Genomic DNA, 17,669 nt, shown 5'->3' on the forward strand with positions numbered 1-17,669 from the left:
AAGAGAAGAAGACAAGCTCACAACCTTCTGGGGAGGAGCAGCTGTCAGCCTATAAAAACTTCTGGATGTATAATTTTGCTTCAAACAATGAGTACAGCACTAAAAAAACACAAAAAAACATTTCACACTGCTCTCTGGAACAAATGAAAGTACCGAAAATGATCCCAAAAGTGCATTTGGCCACTATGGCCAAATTTAAAGGTCTAGTTTCGATCTTTAGAGGTTTGGGAAATTCAAAACAGCATCTCATCCTAATAGGGATGACAGCCTCCAGGTCTGGGGATCCCCAGAATTACAGCTCCTCTCCAGATTACAAGGATCAGTTCCCCTGGAGAAAACAGTTGCTTTGGAGGGTGGACTCTATGGCACTGTCCCGAGGGTTGCCAACCTCCAGGTACTATCTGGAGATCCACTGCTATTACAATTGATCTCCAGCTGATAGAGATCAGTTCCCCTGGGGAAAATGGCCACTTTGGCAATTGGACTCTATGGCATTGAAGTCCCTCTCCTCCCCAAACGATGCCCTCCTCAGGCTCCACTCCAAAAACCTCCCGCCAGTGGAGAAGAGGGACCTGGCAACCCTAACTGCATCCCACTGAGATCTCTGTTCTCCCCAGGCTCCATCCCCAAATCTCCAGGATTTTCCCAATCTGGATCTGGTAATCCTACCCCATTTCCCTCGCTGGTGGCCAAGGGAGACCTGGCAACCCTGCATTTTATATGCCCCTTAACCAGATCGTTGCTGGTCTCCCTGCTACCTGAGATGAAGGGGGTTGTGATGAGAAGCTTGAGGATATCCTATCATGAAAATGCTTGACCATGGAGACCCAGATAGCCAAGTTGTACAGGAAGACAACTGAGGCTTCTGTTGTTTAGAATGCCTTTTGCACTTCCACCATTACTGAAAGGTTAGATTTAGGGGTAGGCTTTTGTGCTCTTTAAAAATGTTGGTAAGCTTTCAAATTTTGTTAGATGTGAGACCTTGCCAGTAGGCTGGTTTCAGTGTGATATAAATGTCATGGGGGGGGGGGGGCGGAATCTTAAATTCACTAAGCCCCACTGAACTCAGTGAGGCTTACTGCTGAGTAAGCATGCATAGGATTGGAGTGCATGAATAAATAAAACGTACTCTGCAAATATTGCATAAGGCGTGCACATATATTCTGGTAGGCAGGTTGCTTTTAGTGGATTATTGCATTTCAATGTGAGGCAATATAAATATATTTCAATGTATTACTTCTGCGGCGTTTCATATTCTCGGGAAACAATACCTACCGTGCTGCTTAAGGGCATTACTTGACAATTGGGTTTTCTGGCCCAGATCTTAATGTGGCTATGTAAACGTTCAAAATGATGAGTAAGTCCCTTAAGGCAGAGCTTTTGCTGTTTGAAACCACTGGATTCTATTGATATATTTTTACATTTCCAAATATTTAGGATACTTTCCAAACATTACCAGGTTTTCCTCTCCTAGCAGGAGTTCTAGAAACTTTCCATTCTTCCCCTGAGCTATTCCTCAAAATTAAGAAGGGCTGTAAGGTCCTCACAACCCCTATGGGCCAGGGGGAAGTACTAGGAGGGGGTGGTCAGTCCTATGGCACTGCTACTCCCCAGCCAAATAACCCCATTGCTAGGCTTACCAACCTCCAGGTGGTGGCTGGAGATATCCTGCTATTACAACTGATCTCCAGGCAACAGAGATCAGTTCCCCTGGAGAAAATGGCTGCTTTGGAAGGTGGACACTATGGCAGTGAAGTGCCTCCCCTCCCCAAACCCCGCCCTCCTCAGGCTCCACCCCAAAAATCTCCAGGTATTTCCCAACCCAGAGCTGGCAACCCTATGCATTGCAAGTCTTTCATAATAATTTCTACAGACTTGAGTATACTTTTTTTTAGATCCAAACCTTGAGGATTCACTAGGTTCCTAACTAGACAAGAGGCTAGAAGATCTAGGACTGGATCTTCTGATCAGTTTTGAAACAGGAATAGTAGCCAAAGTGAAGGGTACTATGGGTTTTCCTTCCATCTATGTGCTGGTTCTCCAAACAAGCCTCCCCTCCTCCCCACAATGTTAATGGCCTGGGGAGGAAAAAACCAAGTGCATTTGCTATGCCGTTAGGGTTGCCAACTGCCAAGGTAGTAGCAGGAGATCTCCTGCTAATTCAACTGATCTCCAGTCGATAGAGATCAGATTCTGGAGAAAAATGGCCACTTTGGCAATTGAACTCTATGGCATTGAAGACTCTCCCCTCTCCAAACCTCACCCTCTTCAAGCTCCGCCTCCAAAATCTCCCGCTGGTTGCGAAGAGGGACCTGGCAACCCTATGTGCCAGGGGTCGCTTTGAATTGACAAAACAGATCAACGATACCCTAGTGTCATGTTAAGTTGATCTGCCTGGAGATCAGTTGTAATAGCAGGAGTCTCCAGCTAGTACCTGGAGGTTGGCAACCCTATCTGTAAGTAATTTCAGTAAAACAGCAACACAAATAAATCTAGCAATTCCAGCGGCTCATAGGCAGCAGAGAGAGCCGTGGTTAGTGTCGATCGCAAAGAACAGAGGCTGTATTGCAGACAGTGACCTCTTCATGGGAGCAGAGAGACATGCCTGAGTGTCAATGGGGACTTTAGATACTGCACAGTACTTGGGAGCCGAGGGGGGGGATTGAACAGCTTGCGCAGAGGCCTCCATAAGAATTTTGCTCTTCCAGCGCAGGCCTCTCCGTTTCACAAACACATCTGGGGGTTGTTGAATTCTTACCCTTGCCGACTTGACCCCCTTTGCGCTAAATGAATTTGTTATGGCGGCGTGCCTAGCTGTTTATAGAAGGAGATGTGCGACTGTTTCGGCTGTGTGCGTGTGTGAAAGCCACTCACGGCTCTGTCTCATGACCCCTCTGTGTGACAGCTTAGAAAGAAGCCCTGATTTAGGAGGAAAGGCAGAAGCAGATGCATTAAAACATATCTAAGGATTCCCTTCCGCTCTGCCTCATCTGGTTAGGACTCTCCTGGCCACAGAGTCCCATCGCTGACATTGTCCTAGACTGGACAAGATCCCTTACTTATGGCCTGTTCAAAAGAAGTAGCTTGATTTTCTTCTTGTTTAACTATATACAAAGGGCTATTTTTAAAAGCAAATCAGCCCTTGTCTGTACATATAGAAGTGCAATCTAGTCACAATCGACTTGTGGTGACCCTATCAAGGGGCTTTCAAGGCAAGTGAGAAGGTGGTTTGCCGTTGCCTTCCTCCACAGAGTCTTCCTTGGTGGACTCCCTTCCAAGTGCTAACCCTGCTCATAGGGTTGCCAGCTCCAGGTTGGGAAATACCTGGAGATTTTAGGAGTGGAGCCTGAGGAGGGCGGGGTTGAGGGAGGAGACAGATTTCAATGACATATAACGCCATAGAATCCACCTTCCAAAGTGGCCATTTTCTCCAGGTGAACTGATCTTTGCTGCCTGGAAATCAGTTGAAATCCCAGGAGATCTCCAGTCACCACCTGGAGGTTGGCAACCCTACCTGTTTAGCTTCCGAGATCTGACAAGATTGGACTATACCATGCCACCTTCCCTCAAATCCTTGTATCTCCTGTCAAAGTACGGCTTACAAAGTAAAACATAATAAAATCATAAAACTTCATAAATGTCACTCACAAGTAATAAACTATTAAAGGGCCACCATTAAAAAACCCAGCGTGAAAATAAAAACAACATAAAATAGCTTTAAAAGAGTCTCCTAGAATAGTTCTTAGGCTAGATGTAGACTGTGAAAAATGATTTTAAAAGATAACCCCCTTAATCAAAAGCCCAGGTGAAAAGAAATGTTTTGGCCTGTCACCTAAAAGAGAGTAAGGTAGGCACCAGGCAAGCCTCAAGAGGAAGGGCATTCCATGGTTGAGGTGCCACCACTCAAAAAGCCCTGTCTGGTCATTACTTGCTTTACCTCTGACAGTGGGGCACAGAGAGCAGAGCTTATGAGCAAGATCTTAGCTGGCACAAGGGGTAGGGTTGCCATCCACCAGGTGGGGGCTGGAGATCTCCTGGAATTTCAACTGAACTCCAGACTATATACATTGCTTATTTAGTTATACAAAAAGTTTAATTCCACTTCTCTAGAGAAAAAGTCTGCTTTGGAAGGTAGACCATATCGCAATATACCCTAACAAGGTCGCTCCCCTTCCTAAACCTTATCCTCCCAGGGTTCACCCTCAAATCTCCAGGTATTTGCAAACACCAGGTTGGCAACACTAACAGGGGGTAATACTGTCCTCATATGTAAGGATAGTTTGATATTACATTTGAACCTGGGAAGTATGCTTGCTCTTCTCTTTCAAACATATGTTACAAATCAGTTTTAAACTTTGGTTTGCAGTTCTGGTACGAAGGGGAACATAAAAGCATATGAAAAGCCATGATGGATCAGACCAAGACCCATCAAGTCCAGCAGTCTGTTCACACAGTGGCCAACCAGGTGCCACAAAGGACGACTGCAGCAGCACCATCCTGCCCGTGTTCCAAAGCACCTAATATAATAGGCATGTTCCCCCGATACTGGAGAGAATAAGTATACATCATGACTAGTATTCATTTTGACTAGTAGCCATGGATAGCCCTGTCCCTACATGAACATTTCCAGTCCCCTCTTAAAGCCTTCCAAGTTGGCAGCCATAACCACATCCTTGGGCAGGGAGTTCCACAATTTAACAATGTGTTATGTGAAGAAATACTTCCTTTTGTCTGTTTTGAGTCTCTCACCCTTCAGCTACAGCAGATGACCCTGCATTCTGGTATTATGAGAGAGGGAGAAAAGCTTTTCCTTGTCTCCATACCATGCATAATTTTATAGACCTCTATCATATCTCCCCTTAACCACCTTCTGTCGAAGCTAAACAGCCCTAAGCATAGACCATAAGTTGCCAATGTAAAGGCAAACTTTGATTTGTCTTGAAACAAGGCCAACAGGAAGGCATCGGAGGGCACAATGGGAAAGGGGTGGTTTGGAGCTGCATCCAAGTCATGCTCATGCGCTTCGCATGCAGTGCCTAATACATGCCAAAACAGAGGCAACTGTTGAATCCAAACGAAACAGCGAAGCACAAGAAAGCACTGATTTTTTAAAAAAACTTTTTTTTAGCAATAGAAAAAAAATTAACATCTTGGGCACTATCCTTCAATCTCTGAATTGCTGCTTCGAAACATCAGTTTAGTTTAGCCGCTATTGTGATGGACAGAAGGAAATTAATGATCTCTCTGCATGCATGTGCTGGAAAATTTATCTCGGTGTCTGCAGTGCTTATTATAGTTAGTACCTAAGAAAATGTGTGCACAAGACGGAGAATGGGCCTTTGCGCTCGTTATCTATAGCACTTAAGTGCGCACTAGAAGTTAAAAAAAGGGGGAAAGCTTGTAAGTTCCTTCCCAAGCGACTCCCTATCTACAAATCACTGTTCACTTTTCCTTTTTAAAAAAGCAATCCTTCATTCTGGACAATGAACAGAAGAAGAACCAAATTACACAGGTGATTGATCACAGACAGCAGACAGCTAAATAGCATTTCCAGGAAAGTGACTGACAGGCAGGATAACCATCTTTCTCAAAAAGAATCTCCCAGTGTTTGTTGCCATTCACAAACCACATTAATCTATATTATAATTGAGGAACAAGAGGGTGTGCGTGTAATCCCATGCCTCCGGTGCTGGAAACCGTCCTTGTCTTTTAATTTTTTTTTCCAGTCCCAAAGTACAAAACAGACATAAGGCATACTGAGGCTGGAAATCATAGCAAAAGAGGTTTCTGAGTGCATATTGAGCATTTTCTTCCTATGCATAGACACCCTTTGCAGCACCCTGATCCTAAACACATTATTTGGAAGAAGAAGAAGAGTTGGTTTTTATATGCTGGTTTTCTCTACCTCTTAAGGGAGACTCAAACCGGCTTACAATCACCTTCGCTTCCCCTTCCCACAACAAACACCCTGTGAGGTGGTGGGTGAGGCTGAGAGAGCATGACTCGCCCAAGGTCACCCAGCTGGCTTCGTGTGTAGGAGTGGGGAAACAAATCCAGTTCACCAAATTAGCCTCCACCGCTCATGCGGAGGAATGGGGTGTCAAACCCGGGTCTCCAGATCAGACTCCACTGCTCCAAACCACTGCTCTTAACCACTACACCACGCAGTAAATTCCAATGAACTCATTGGCGCTTAATTCCTTGGCAAAGCCCTGCTGATTGAAATAAACGGGACTGAGCACAAACTAGGCTTTAAATAATCCCGTTCCGTTTCTTTCATGGGAATTCAAGCAAGCTTCCCTTTCTCCTGCTCACTGCCAAGCAGTTTATGATTGGAGTTCAGCTATGTGTGAATGCAGTCAGGATCACAATCGAGATCTATGTTCTACCATCTCATGTATATGAACAGCTAATCTCACAGCATGTGATGGCATTAGAACACGAAGGGCAGCAATGCCCCATGGGACATCCAGGTTTATTGCTGCAAGCCCAACTACTCAAGGAATAAAAGTGATTTTTAATAAAATTATAATTTATTTTCTTAAACTTCTAACCCACCCTCCCCAGCCAATTCATGCTCTATTGCTGCATTTATGATGTGTGTGTTAAGTGCTGTCAAGTTGCTTCCGACTCATGGTGACCCTATAAATCAATGTCCTCCAAAATGCCCTATCTTTGACAGCCTTGCTCAGATCTTGCAAGTTGAGGGCTATGGCTTCCTTTATTGAGTCAATCCATCTGCTGCCCTCAACTTTTCCTAGCATGACTGTCTTTTCCTCCAGTGACTCTTGTCTTCTCATAATGTGACCAAAGTACGACAGCCTCAGTTTAGTCATTTTAGCTTCTAGGGTCAGTTCAGGCTTGATTTGATCTAGAACCCACTGATTTGTTTTTTTTGGCAGTCCACGGTATCCATAACACTCTCCTCCAACACCACATTTCGAAGGAATGTGGTTTAAGATCACAATATTCCGCTAGAGGTTGGCAACCATAGACACAAATGAACCTGCAAGATGGGGCTTCTCTTCCTCCGCGCCCTGTGTTTCCCCACTGGATAGAGAGGTGAAGATTGCTACCCTAATATGCTTCAAAAATTTCAGCATACAGTAATAAACAAATTCTCCACTGGACTATTTCTCATTTTCAGACTGTCACTTGAATGTATCAATCTTAAATAATTTCAAGAACTAGCTCACACTAAAGGATTTTACAGACTATTTCACCATAATTTCAAAAGAGACTTCCCAGAGAGATTTCCCAATTTTAAACTTGTAAACTAGAGAATTTTTAAAAATTCATTAATTGTAGGCCATGCAGGGTCCCACAATCAAAGCCGACAGATGGCCATCTAGCCTCTGCTTAAAGATCTCCAAAGATGGGGACTCCACCACCCTCCAAGGCAGCACATTCCACCGTCGAACAGCCCTCACTGTCAGGAAGTTCTTCCTAATGTTTAGGTAGAATCGCTTTTCTATTAGTTTAAATCCATTACTCCGTGTCCTAGTCTCTGGAGCAACAGAGAACAAGCTAGTTCCCTCATCAACATGACATCCCTTCAAATATTTAAACATGGCAATCATGTCTCCCCTGGAAACATGTGTCTGGGCAGTACCATTTCAGACCTCAGGTGGGGGCTCATATATGGTTGACTGGACCACACTACAAAAGGATCCGGTGCCCATAAGAAACTGGATGTCAAGGAGAAAGGTTAATTTATATGTTCAGAGAATTGTTTTATTCAGGTGGGGTGTTCAACCCTTGAGCCCCCAGCTGACTAAAAAAGAATTTTTAAGATTAAGGCATTATTATTGATTTCAATATTTATATCCTGCTTTCCTCTCCAATGGGACCCAAAGTGGCTTACAGCACAGTCCTTCCCTCCTCCTCACAACAACCCTGTGAAGTAGGTTGTGCTGAGAGAAAGTGGCTGGCCCAAGGGTCCTGAAGCGAACTTTCAAGGCAGAGTGGGAATTCAAACCTTATTCTCCCAGATCATAGTCCAACACTCTACCTGCTGTACCATGATGGGTAGAGTCTCACTATCCTATGTATTCCATACACGTTTCACTATTCCTTGTATGTAATGTGTCATTAAAGAAATGTCTCTGAAACTCATCGGATTATTGTTACTCCCTCCCTTCCAATTTTCAGTCTCTCAATGGCAAAAAAACAAAACTCCAATATAAATACACCTCCATGACCAAAAGCATTATTTATTTATTAAGACAATTATATCCCGCCTTTCCTCATGGTTCAAGGCAGCTCACGATAATAGTTAGCAACATTTTCGGCTAAAAACAAAATAAAAGAGCAAACCCCAAATCTCTCCCTGCTGGACCAGTCTGGGATTTTCATGAGAATGTCACTCTATGGTACAACCTTTAGGCATATACCTTGCAACTTGTGTTTGGAGCTTCGGTTTAAATATACTGTGGCATAAATTCCTTAGAGAAGAGCTGTGTTTGCTTAAGCATAGCAATAGAGGAAAGATACACAGTTGTTGCCTGGGGCAGGCAACTCAGTCTCCACAAACCCAGGATTTACTCGCTATCTATGCTGATAGAGGCAGAGAGATGGTTTTGCAGAAACCAGTAGTTAACTCTTTTTCCTCTTCACTGTCAGTGGCTTGAACGAATGGAGGGGGGGGGGAACATGCATACCTGCACACAGCTGGCCAAATATTGCTGCTTTTGTTATTTTTAATAGCCAAGAAAACAAACTTCTCATTTTCTTTTTTTTTTTGGGGGGGGAAGTCTACATTTCCAACCAGCCACTCATAGCACATGAACTTCAGTGTGGCTCTGTGTTTTGAGAGCCAGCGTGGTGTAGTGGTTAAGAGCGGCGGGCTCTAATCTGGAGTACAGGGTGTGATTCCTCTCCTCCACATGAGTGGAGGACTCTAATCTGGAGAACCGGGTTGGTTTCCCCACTCCTCCACATGAAGCCTGCTGGGTGACCTTAGGCTAGTCACAGTTCTCCGAACTCTCTCAGCCCCACCTACCTCACGATGTGTCTGTTATGGGGAGAGGAAGGGAAGGAGATAGTAAACTGGTTTGATTATCCTTAAAAGGTAGAGAAAGTCAGCATTTAAAAAACAACTCTTCTTCATATTTCAATTGCTCCCTGAAATGTTCAGAAATGTCTGCTTTGGTAGCAGCACAATTCTATGCAGTTACTCCAGTTTTAGCCTATCCATCTCAGCAGTTTCAGACTGGAGTAACTCTGTATACCTCTCTGTCCCTTCTACTGAACATCCATTTTTAGACAGAACTTATTTCTACTGCAATTTGAACATAACATCAAAATACATACCATCATGAGGTCTGCATTTGTTGTTGATATGGAAGAAGATGATTAGAGAAAGAAAAAAAGCCAAAGAAAATAATCAAGGTTTCTTTAGCTCCGGTAGTTCCACTGTGTACATCTACTCTACCGCGAGCACTTGAAAACCTTCTAACATTTAAAAGCAGAGCAACAAAGCGAGCTGTACTGCCTGATTATGAATTATGAACCAGATGTTCAGCTGGTATAAATCAATCTAGCTGCACCCAAGCATCAAACTGGGCTTATTTATATCAGCTGGAGATCTGGTTCTATTCACGCAGTTTCCTCTAGGAGGAAATCAAAGTTCTACCTCATCTCTTATGTCTTTATAAACTGTATAATCCCCTTCCCTTCTTTCTGCAGTGGAAATTAAACCAGGATTAAAATCTATATGTATGTGTGTGTGTGTGGGGAGGAGAGTTACCAACAAGTCTCTCTTAGCCATCAGTTGGGCTGCTGAAATGTGATGGGACAATTTGTATTTATTCATTTATTAAAATATTTATATCCCACCTTTCCTTTCAACTGAGTCTAACATCTACAGGGAAGGGTCAGTCATAAAATGTTGAGGTGTGATGCTGAGTCTGCTAATGGATGAACTGGTAGCTTGGAAGACATCACACCAGGGCTGAGATATTAGGAAAAGCAGAGACAGAGGCATGCATGGAGTTAGCAGAATAAGCAAAGTTGCAGCAAGCTTAACAACAGGTATGTGGATGTTGGGAGGGCAGGAAAATGATAAAGGAAGTCCAAAAGATAGGATGACAGAAGAAAGAGGGTTAGAATAGGTAGAATCGTAGAATTATAAGAGTTGGAAGGGGGACATACAGGCCATCTAGTCCAACCCCCTGCTTAATGTAGGATCAGCCTAGAGCATCCCCAAGTTGAGAAGCAGGAGTCGATGGTAGGATAAGAATGGAGGGAGAGAACCAAACTAGAAGAGACAGGGGGCTGAGAACAAGGGGGTAAATAAGAAAGGATGGGCTAAGCAAAAACTTCCAAAAGGACCTACAGTGCCATCCTGAGCACAGTTAAACCCATCAAAGTCCTATGAAATGCATTGCCATTCTAAGCAAAGTTAGACCTTTCTGAGTGCACTGAAGTCAAGAAGCATGTAGCTTGGCGACGACGACGAAGAGTTGGTTTTTACATGCCGACTTTCTCTACCACTTAAGGAAGAATCAAACCGGCTTACAATTATCTTCCCTTCTTCTCCCCACAACAGACACCCAGTGTGTGAGGCAGGGCTGGGAGAGCTTTAAGACAGCTGTGACTAGCCCAAGGTCACCCAGCTGCCTTCATGTGTAGGAGTGGGGAAACCAACTCAGTTCACCAGATTAGCATCTGCAGCTCATGTGGAGGGGAGTGGGGAAACGAACCCGCTTCTCCAGATCAGAGTCCACCGCTCCAAACCACTGCTCTTAACCATTATACCACACTGGATCTCTCATGTAAATGGTATAAACGGGAGAAAGAAAATGCTCTGTTCACACAGGACTTCTGGAAATCTCTCCAGATTCAGTCTTGGAAAAAACTTTAATTCCAATGATGTGTCTTCCTATCATTTACCACAGCCTTGACAGACCTTGAATTTATAAGTCTGAAAATAGTAGGTTGAATATTGATTACTTTAACCAGCCAATTCTTGAGCAAGCATCTGGCCGACTAAGTTCTCTGTGTGTGTATATAGGGGAATTTTGTGTCCGTAACCTAAGAATGAAAGATCACCTGTTGCTAAGCGCTTCCACAGAGAGAATTTGTTGCTAAGCAGCTGAGATGCTGGTTCATTTGCTATTCTCATGTCTTCAATTTACAAGCGATGCCAAAGTCCTGGATCGGCAAATTACTGAGGTGCAGTGAAGGTACAAATATAATCAATCTGTCCTGTGCTAGCTTACTCCGATTCATCCTTTTAAAAAGCTCAGATTCTTTTAATGTATATGGTTGAAGAAAAACAGGGCGGGTGGTGTCTACATGGACACCTACTGAGAGGAAAGCTCTTAGAAAACCCTGGGTGCATACATACCCTTCCAAACTTCAACCTGACACGATTGCAGAACCTCTAGCTATAGTAAGCCTCCCCTCTTCCCATAGTCATTCGCCAGGCTTGTGGGAAAATCTATGATTTGTTAAGGCTGGCAAAGTTTCATGTTACCTTTGAATGTATAAGGTTCGCCTTGTAACAACTGCAATGCAAGAGGGCAAGATCTTTATGGTGAACATTAATAAATTACCGCACAGTTTGTAGAAACAGAAAGAAAGGTGAGGAAAAAAGGAAACTATTTACAACCTGTGAGGAGGTTTTGAAATATTTCAGGGACTGCAGGTGAGAGTGTCTGAATCAAACCAAGGAAAAAGCATGTTATTCAAATTCGGAGCACAGTCTAACAGTGCGACGGAAGGCTACTGGATTCCTTACGCAATTTTAAAAAACCGATTACCCTCATCATTATTCAAGTGAGTTTCATTTCACAATGTCCTTGGCAAATTAAGCTCCCAGTAAAACGTAAAATGATTGCCAGGAAGTCTGAAGGAATCAAGCACATTATAAATAATAGAAACAGGTAAATATTTTACCGTAACAATGTACTGTGGCATGTCAGTCTTATTAATGTCCTTAACAGCAATAGGCAATGCTTATTTTATGCACCGAGATCTCTCTCCAGTAAATATGACACAGCACAACAAGAGGGAATCCCATAGGATCTGTGCCTGACATCAAGTCAGATTTTTAGAGATGGATGTGATATGCCACCATCTGTTGATCTTACTGTCAACAGTAATGTTAGACATTTGGTTCCTTTTAAGTGGAGTAAGTAGAGTTGACAACCTCCTGGTACTAGCTGGAGATCTCCTGCTATTACAACTGATCTCCAGCCGATAGAGATCAATTCACCTGGAGAAAATGGCCGCTTTGGCATTTGGACCCTATGACATTGAAGTCCCTCCCCTCCCCAAACCCTGCCCTCCTCAGGCTCCACCCCCAAAAGCTCCCACTGGTGGCGAAGAGGGACCTGGCAAGAAGGATCCTAGGAGTAAGCCTTCCAAATATCTTTTGCCAGTAGTATAGTATTGCTAGTATACACAAGAAGAGTGCCTGTCTAAGCCTCTACAACTGAAGGCTGGCTCAGATTCATAGCCAAAAGTTGCCTTTCTACAACCTGGATGGGTTGGTGCTAGGAATGCCAGCCTCCAGGTGGAACCTGGGGATCCCCCAAAATTACAGCTCATCTCCAGACTACAGAGATCAGTTCCCCTGGAGAAAACGGATGCTTTGGAAGGTGCATGCTATAGCAATGTACCCCACTGGTCCCCATCCTCCCCAGTCTGAATCCCCAAATCTCCAGGAGTTTCCAAACCTGGATCTGGCAACCCTGCCCCCCCATCCCTGCTGGGGGACCTGGCAACCCCTGCCAAGACCCTTCTGCTAGCCATCAGAGATGACTTCCCACATACCAGGGTGCCAGTCAGGGCTTACTTTGAACTGGGAGTCACCAGAGGGGAGTCATCACTCGGAAGGATACAAATCATGGCACATCAACACATGTACTTTCAAAGTAATGGTCTGAAAATGGTCTTAGCACTTGCAGAGAGAACTCGAAAAGGACTCATTAGTTCTTCCAAACTTGAGTGAGGGTGCTGTTTTATTGACATATTTTGTATGATTTTATTATAAGCCACATCAGAGCCACAAACTGAATGGCAGGGTATATGTTCTACTGACAAGAGTAATCAATATATGTAGTTCCCCTTCCTCCTTCATCTTCTATAATCAAAAGTGGTCCAGAAATAAGGTTGCCAGTCTCTAGGTGGGGTCTGGAGTTCTCCCAAGATTACAACTGACTACCGAGATCAGTTCCTCTGGAGGAAATGGCAGCTTCAGAGAGACAACTCTACAGTATACCACAAACTCTAGGTGAAAGCCCTCCCCTAATATTCCCCTCCACAGACACTACCCCAAACTCTCCAGGAATGTTCCTGGCCAGAGTTGATAACCCTACTCAGAAAGCATTAAAGTCAGAATTCTGGAACATCTTGGGCTGATCTGCAACACACCAGGTTCAGCTGCAAGGCATCTGGGAAGGTCCCTAAAATGACTATACTGTGCTCATTACATCATGCCTAAAACCAAGATAACTTTCTTTACACAAGAACGTAAGAAAGGCCATGGTGGATCAGACCAAGGCCCATGAAGTCCAGCAGTCTGTTCACACAGTGGCCAACCAGGTGCCTCTAGGAAGCCCCCAAACAAGACGACTGCAACAGCACCCCGCCTGTGTTCCACAGCGCCTAATATGATAGGCATGCTCCTTTGATAATGGAGAGAAAAGGTATGCATCATGATTAGTATTCATTCTGACTAGTAGCCATGGATAACCTTATCCTCCATGAGCATGTCCACTCCCCTCTTAAAGCCTGCCAAGTTGGCAGCCATCACCACATCCTGGGACAGGGAGTTCCACAATTCAACTATGCATTGTGTGAAGAAATACTTCCTTTTGTCTTTTTTGAATCTCTCACCCTTCAGCTTCAGCAGATGACCCCGCATTCTAGTATTATGAGAGAGGGAGAAAAGGTTCTCCCTGTCCACTCTCTCCATACCATGCATAATTTTATAGACTTCTATCATGTCTCCCCTTACCCGCCTTTTTTCTAAGCTAAACAGCCCTAAGCGTTTTAACCACACCTCATAGGGTTGCTTCTCTCCCCCCACCCAATCATTTTGGTTGCTCTTTTCTGCACTTTCTCATGCTCTGCAATATCCTTTTTTAGGTGTGATTACCAGAACTGTACACAGTATTCCAAGTGTGGTCTCACCATAGATTTATACAAGGGCAGTATGTTACCAGCAGTTTAATTCTCTATTCCTTGTCTAATTATGGCCAGCATAGGATTTGCCTTTTTCACAGCACCACACACTGGGTTGACATTTTCATTGAGCTACCCACTACCACCCCAAGATCCCTTTCTTGGTCTGTCACTTCAAGCACAGATCCCATCAGTGTATATGTGAAGTTGGGATTTTTTGCCCCAGTATGCATCACTTTACACTTGCTCACACTGAATCTTATTTGCCATTTTAATGCCCATTCTTCCAGTTTCGAGAGATCCTTTTGGAGCTCTTTGCAGTCCGATTTTGTTTTAACCACTCTAAATAATTTGGTGTTATCTGCAAACTTGGCCACCTCACTGCTCACCCCCAGCTCCAGGCCAATGATGAACATACTGAAAAGCACTGGTCCCAACACAGTTCCCTGAGGGACCCCACTGCTCACATCCCCCCATTGTGAGAACTGACCATTTATTCATACTCTTTGCTTCCTATTTTTCAGCCAGCTCTTAATCCATAAGAGGACTTGTCCTGTTATCCCATGACTATGAAGTTTACTTAGCAGTCTTGGGTGGGGAACTTTGTCAAAAGCCTTTAGGAAGTCCAAATACACTATGTCCACAGTCTCATTCCTGTCCACATGCTTACTGACACTTTCCAAAAACTCTAAAAGGTTAGGACCTACCTTTGTAGAAGCCATTTTGGTTTTTGCTCAGCAGGGCTTACCCTTGTATATGCTTGACAATTCTATCTTTAATAATACGTTCTATCATTTTACCTGGAACAGATTAAACTAACTGGCCTATAATTTCCTGGGTCCCCCCTGGAACCCTTTTTATAAATGGGTGTTACAGTGGCCATTCTCCAATCCTCTGGTACAGAGGCTCAGGGTTATATCATCATTAGAAGTTCAGCAACTTCCCATTTTAGCTCTTGAAGAATGATGAATACCGTCTGGTTCCCAGTGACTGGTTAGTTTTCAGTTTGTCTCGATGTTCTAGAACTTCCTGCCTTGTTACCACTATTTGCCCCAGCTCCTCATTCTTCTCTCCCCAAAACATCTGTTCAGGAGAAGGTATCTGCCCTATATCTTCAAAAGTGCAGACAGATGAGAATAATTCATTTAGCTTCTCATCACTTTATCCTCCTTTAGTGTTCCTTTAATTGTTCTTTGGGCTTCAGATGCTTCCATACTTCAATGGCTAGTAATACTTAACACAATTTTTTAAAAGTCCATAGAGTTTGTATGATCAAAGACATTGGGTTGGATCCAGACTAAATTTTTCATCAGTAGAACTCAACTTTCCTGCCTTTCCCCTCTCACGAAAGCCCTCTGATCTCCACAAATTGCTGCTCTTGGTACATATGAGAGCCTGTAAAATGATGAGATAGGTCTGCAGTGGAAGGGTGGAATTGTTGCCAATGTAGTCTGGATCCAACCCACTCCATCCAATGACGAATGGACTAGCATCTTTATATACATTATGCCAATCAGTGGTACCCATGGAATATTTCCACAAACAGGACCGAATACTTCAAATATCATGTGATACCTACAGTGGGTTTGGGGAGGGGGCATGGAAGCAGAAATTATTACACTGTTAGCATTTACAGAAACCAAAGGTGGGGGGATCAGCAGACATGGCAATATTCCTTTACTGGGGAGTTTTAGTGTGAAATCTGTTTTAAGCTGTCTGTCATCTGTTTTTATTATGTATGTTTTTATGCTGGGCTGGAGCTTTTCAAATGCTGGATTTGAATTAATACCTTTTACTGATTCGTTTTTATCACTTCATTACATAAGCTGCTTCAGGCAGGTTCCTAGAGAAGCGGCATAAAAATGTTCTAAATAAATAGATAAATTTTATTATGCATACAACGTCCCAAACAAGAAGAACAAGGGAAGATCCAGTCATCCTGTACGTAGCCGACCTTCGAAGCGAGTGGCTCTTTCTCCAACAGAAAAACAACTTAAGTTGGAGGTAGCTCCTAAGATTGAAGGAAGCCTTAAGACTTGAGCCAGAAGAATAGATGGGGTATAAATAGTTGAATAAACTTCTCTGCGGAGTGGTAGGATAGGGTAGGATCCACCCCATTTGTCAGTGTATACAACAACCGTACATACAAACAAGTTTCCACATCACTCAATGTTTAGCGTTCTTTCCCCTTGTTTCTCAGACACTGCATCTCATCTGAATCCCCATGAATCCTTACGCATCTGGAAGCTGAACCCTTTGCAAGGAACTCTGACTAAATAGTCCCCATTTTTAAAAATTGAAATTGTGATGGAAACCACCGCCGGCAGTGAACTGACTAATGAGACAAAAACTTGCAAAATTTGAGTTAAATGCTGCATTTGTGATGTACTCAAACTTGCAGTCATGCCTATCTCAGACAATTCAATTTTACTTGATCAAACTGCTTGGTGAGAAGGAGGAGACACCAGACGTTCCAGGCCCAATGCCATCTATAACTGTTCTGCATACAAGCGGCGGCCATATGGCACATGCCTCGGCAAATTCAAAACGGAAGCACTTTGTTTCAGAAACAAGGACCACTGTTACGAATATTTAAGGGCAAATCCCATTTGTGAGGCCAGTCTTGTAAAAACAAGCACTCAGCTGTGTGAAGGTTGCCTGTGGCGTATCAATATATCACAAATTATTAATATAGGGATGTACAGGATAACAGATCAGCAATGCCTTTTGTGGCTAGAAACTGGTGTATGCTTATTGGCAAGCCTGGGCAATTGTCAAATATACCAGTGCATGACCTCATGCATCCCCTGCATGTCTAGAAAACATCAGTAGGGGGGGCTGTGAGATTTTCCAAGAACTCCCTTTGGCGGTTCTCCTGAGAGATCTGAAGGTAATCCATTCTTTCCACTGATAGATCTTAAGATTTGCATGAACCGTGATTGCCAAATGTAAGCCACAACAAAACTTACCTGTTCTGGTTTCAGCCCTGGAGGGACCCAGGCGTACTCTTCCAAGGCACAGCCAGAGTCATCGTCAGAAGTCGAGTTGCGCTGGAAGTCAAACATCAGCTTGGTCACAGTCTTCTCCATTTCCAGTGGCATCACTGTTTCAAAGTGTTCTGCCTGTGGACACTTACAGTGCAGGCAAATCTTCCTATGGGGAAAGAAAAGCCAAAAGGCAAAGATGATCCTCCGCTGTTTAAAAATCAATAATGCTGACAGAGAGACTTTTGCATGTCAACAGAATCTGAACAACACTGGGGCAATTCCATTTTGCTCAGCATAAAGTAGTGCAATAATTACAAATTTCAATTTCAAATTTCAATACCTTTATTGGCATACCATCAGGCAGTCGATCAAATAAAACCAACCCTCTAAACATCATTTAACCTCCGCCTCTTAACAATTTCATCAAAACATTTAGCCACAGATTCAACAGTCTCAGAATCTCGGGAGGATAACAACAATTTGATCTTACTATCATCAGCTTGATCTACATGATTTGAGAGAAAGGGATCTAAAAGGACCGCACGGATT

General features: G+C 43.6%; 1 protein-coding gene across 1 annotated transcript in view; it reads right to left on the minus strand.

Annotated features, from left to right (window-relative positions):
• Window positions 1-17,669, minus strand: part of PRICKLE2 (prickle planar cell polarity protein 2) — a 378,224-nt gene that overhangs the window by 104,832 nt on the left and 255,723 nt on the right. Inside the window, exon 2 of the mRNA XM_056846685.1 lies at window positions 17,103-17,286. Within this exon, the coding sequence (XP_056702663.1) occupies window positions 17,103-17,286 (184 nt within the window). The remainder of the gene's footprint in view (window positions 1-17,102; window positions 17,287-17,669) is intronic.

The sequence above is a fragment of the Euleptes europaea genome, chromosome 1, assembly GCF_029931775.1.
Source record: "Euleptes europaea isolate rEulEur1 chromosome 1, rEulEur1.hap1, whole genome shotgun sequence".
Classification (NCBI taxonomy): Eukaryota; Metazoa; Chordata; class Lepidosauria; order Squamata; family Sphaerodactylidae; genus Euleptes; species Euleptes europaea.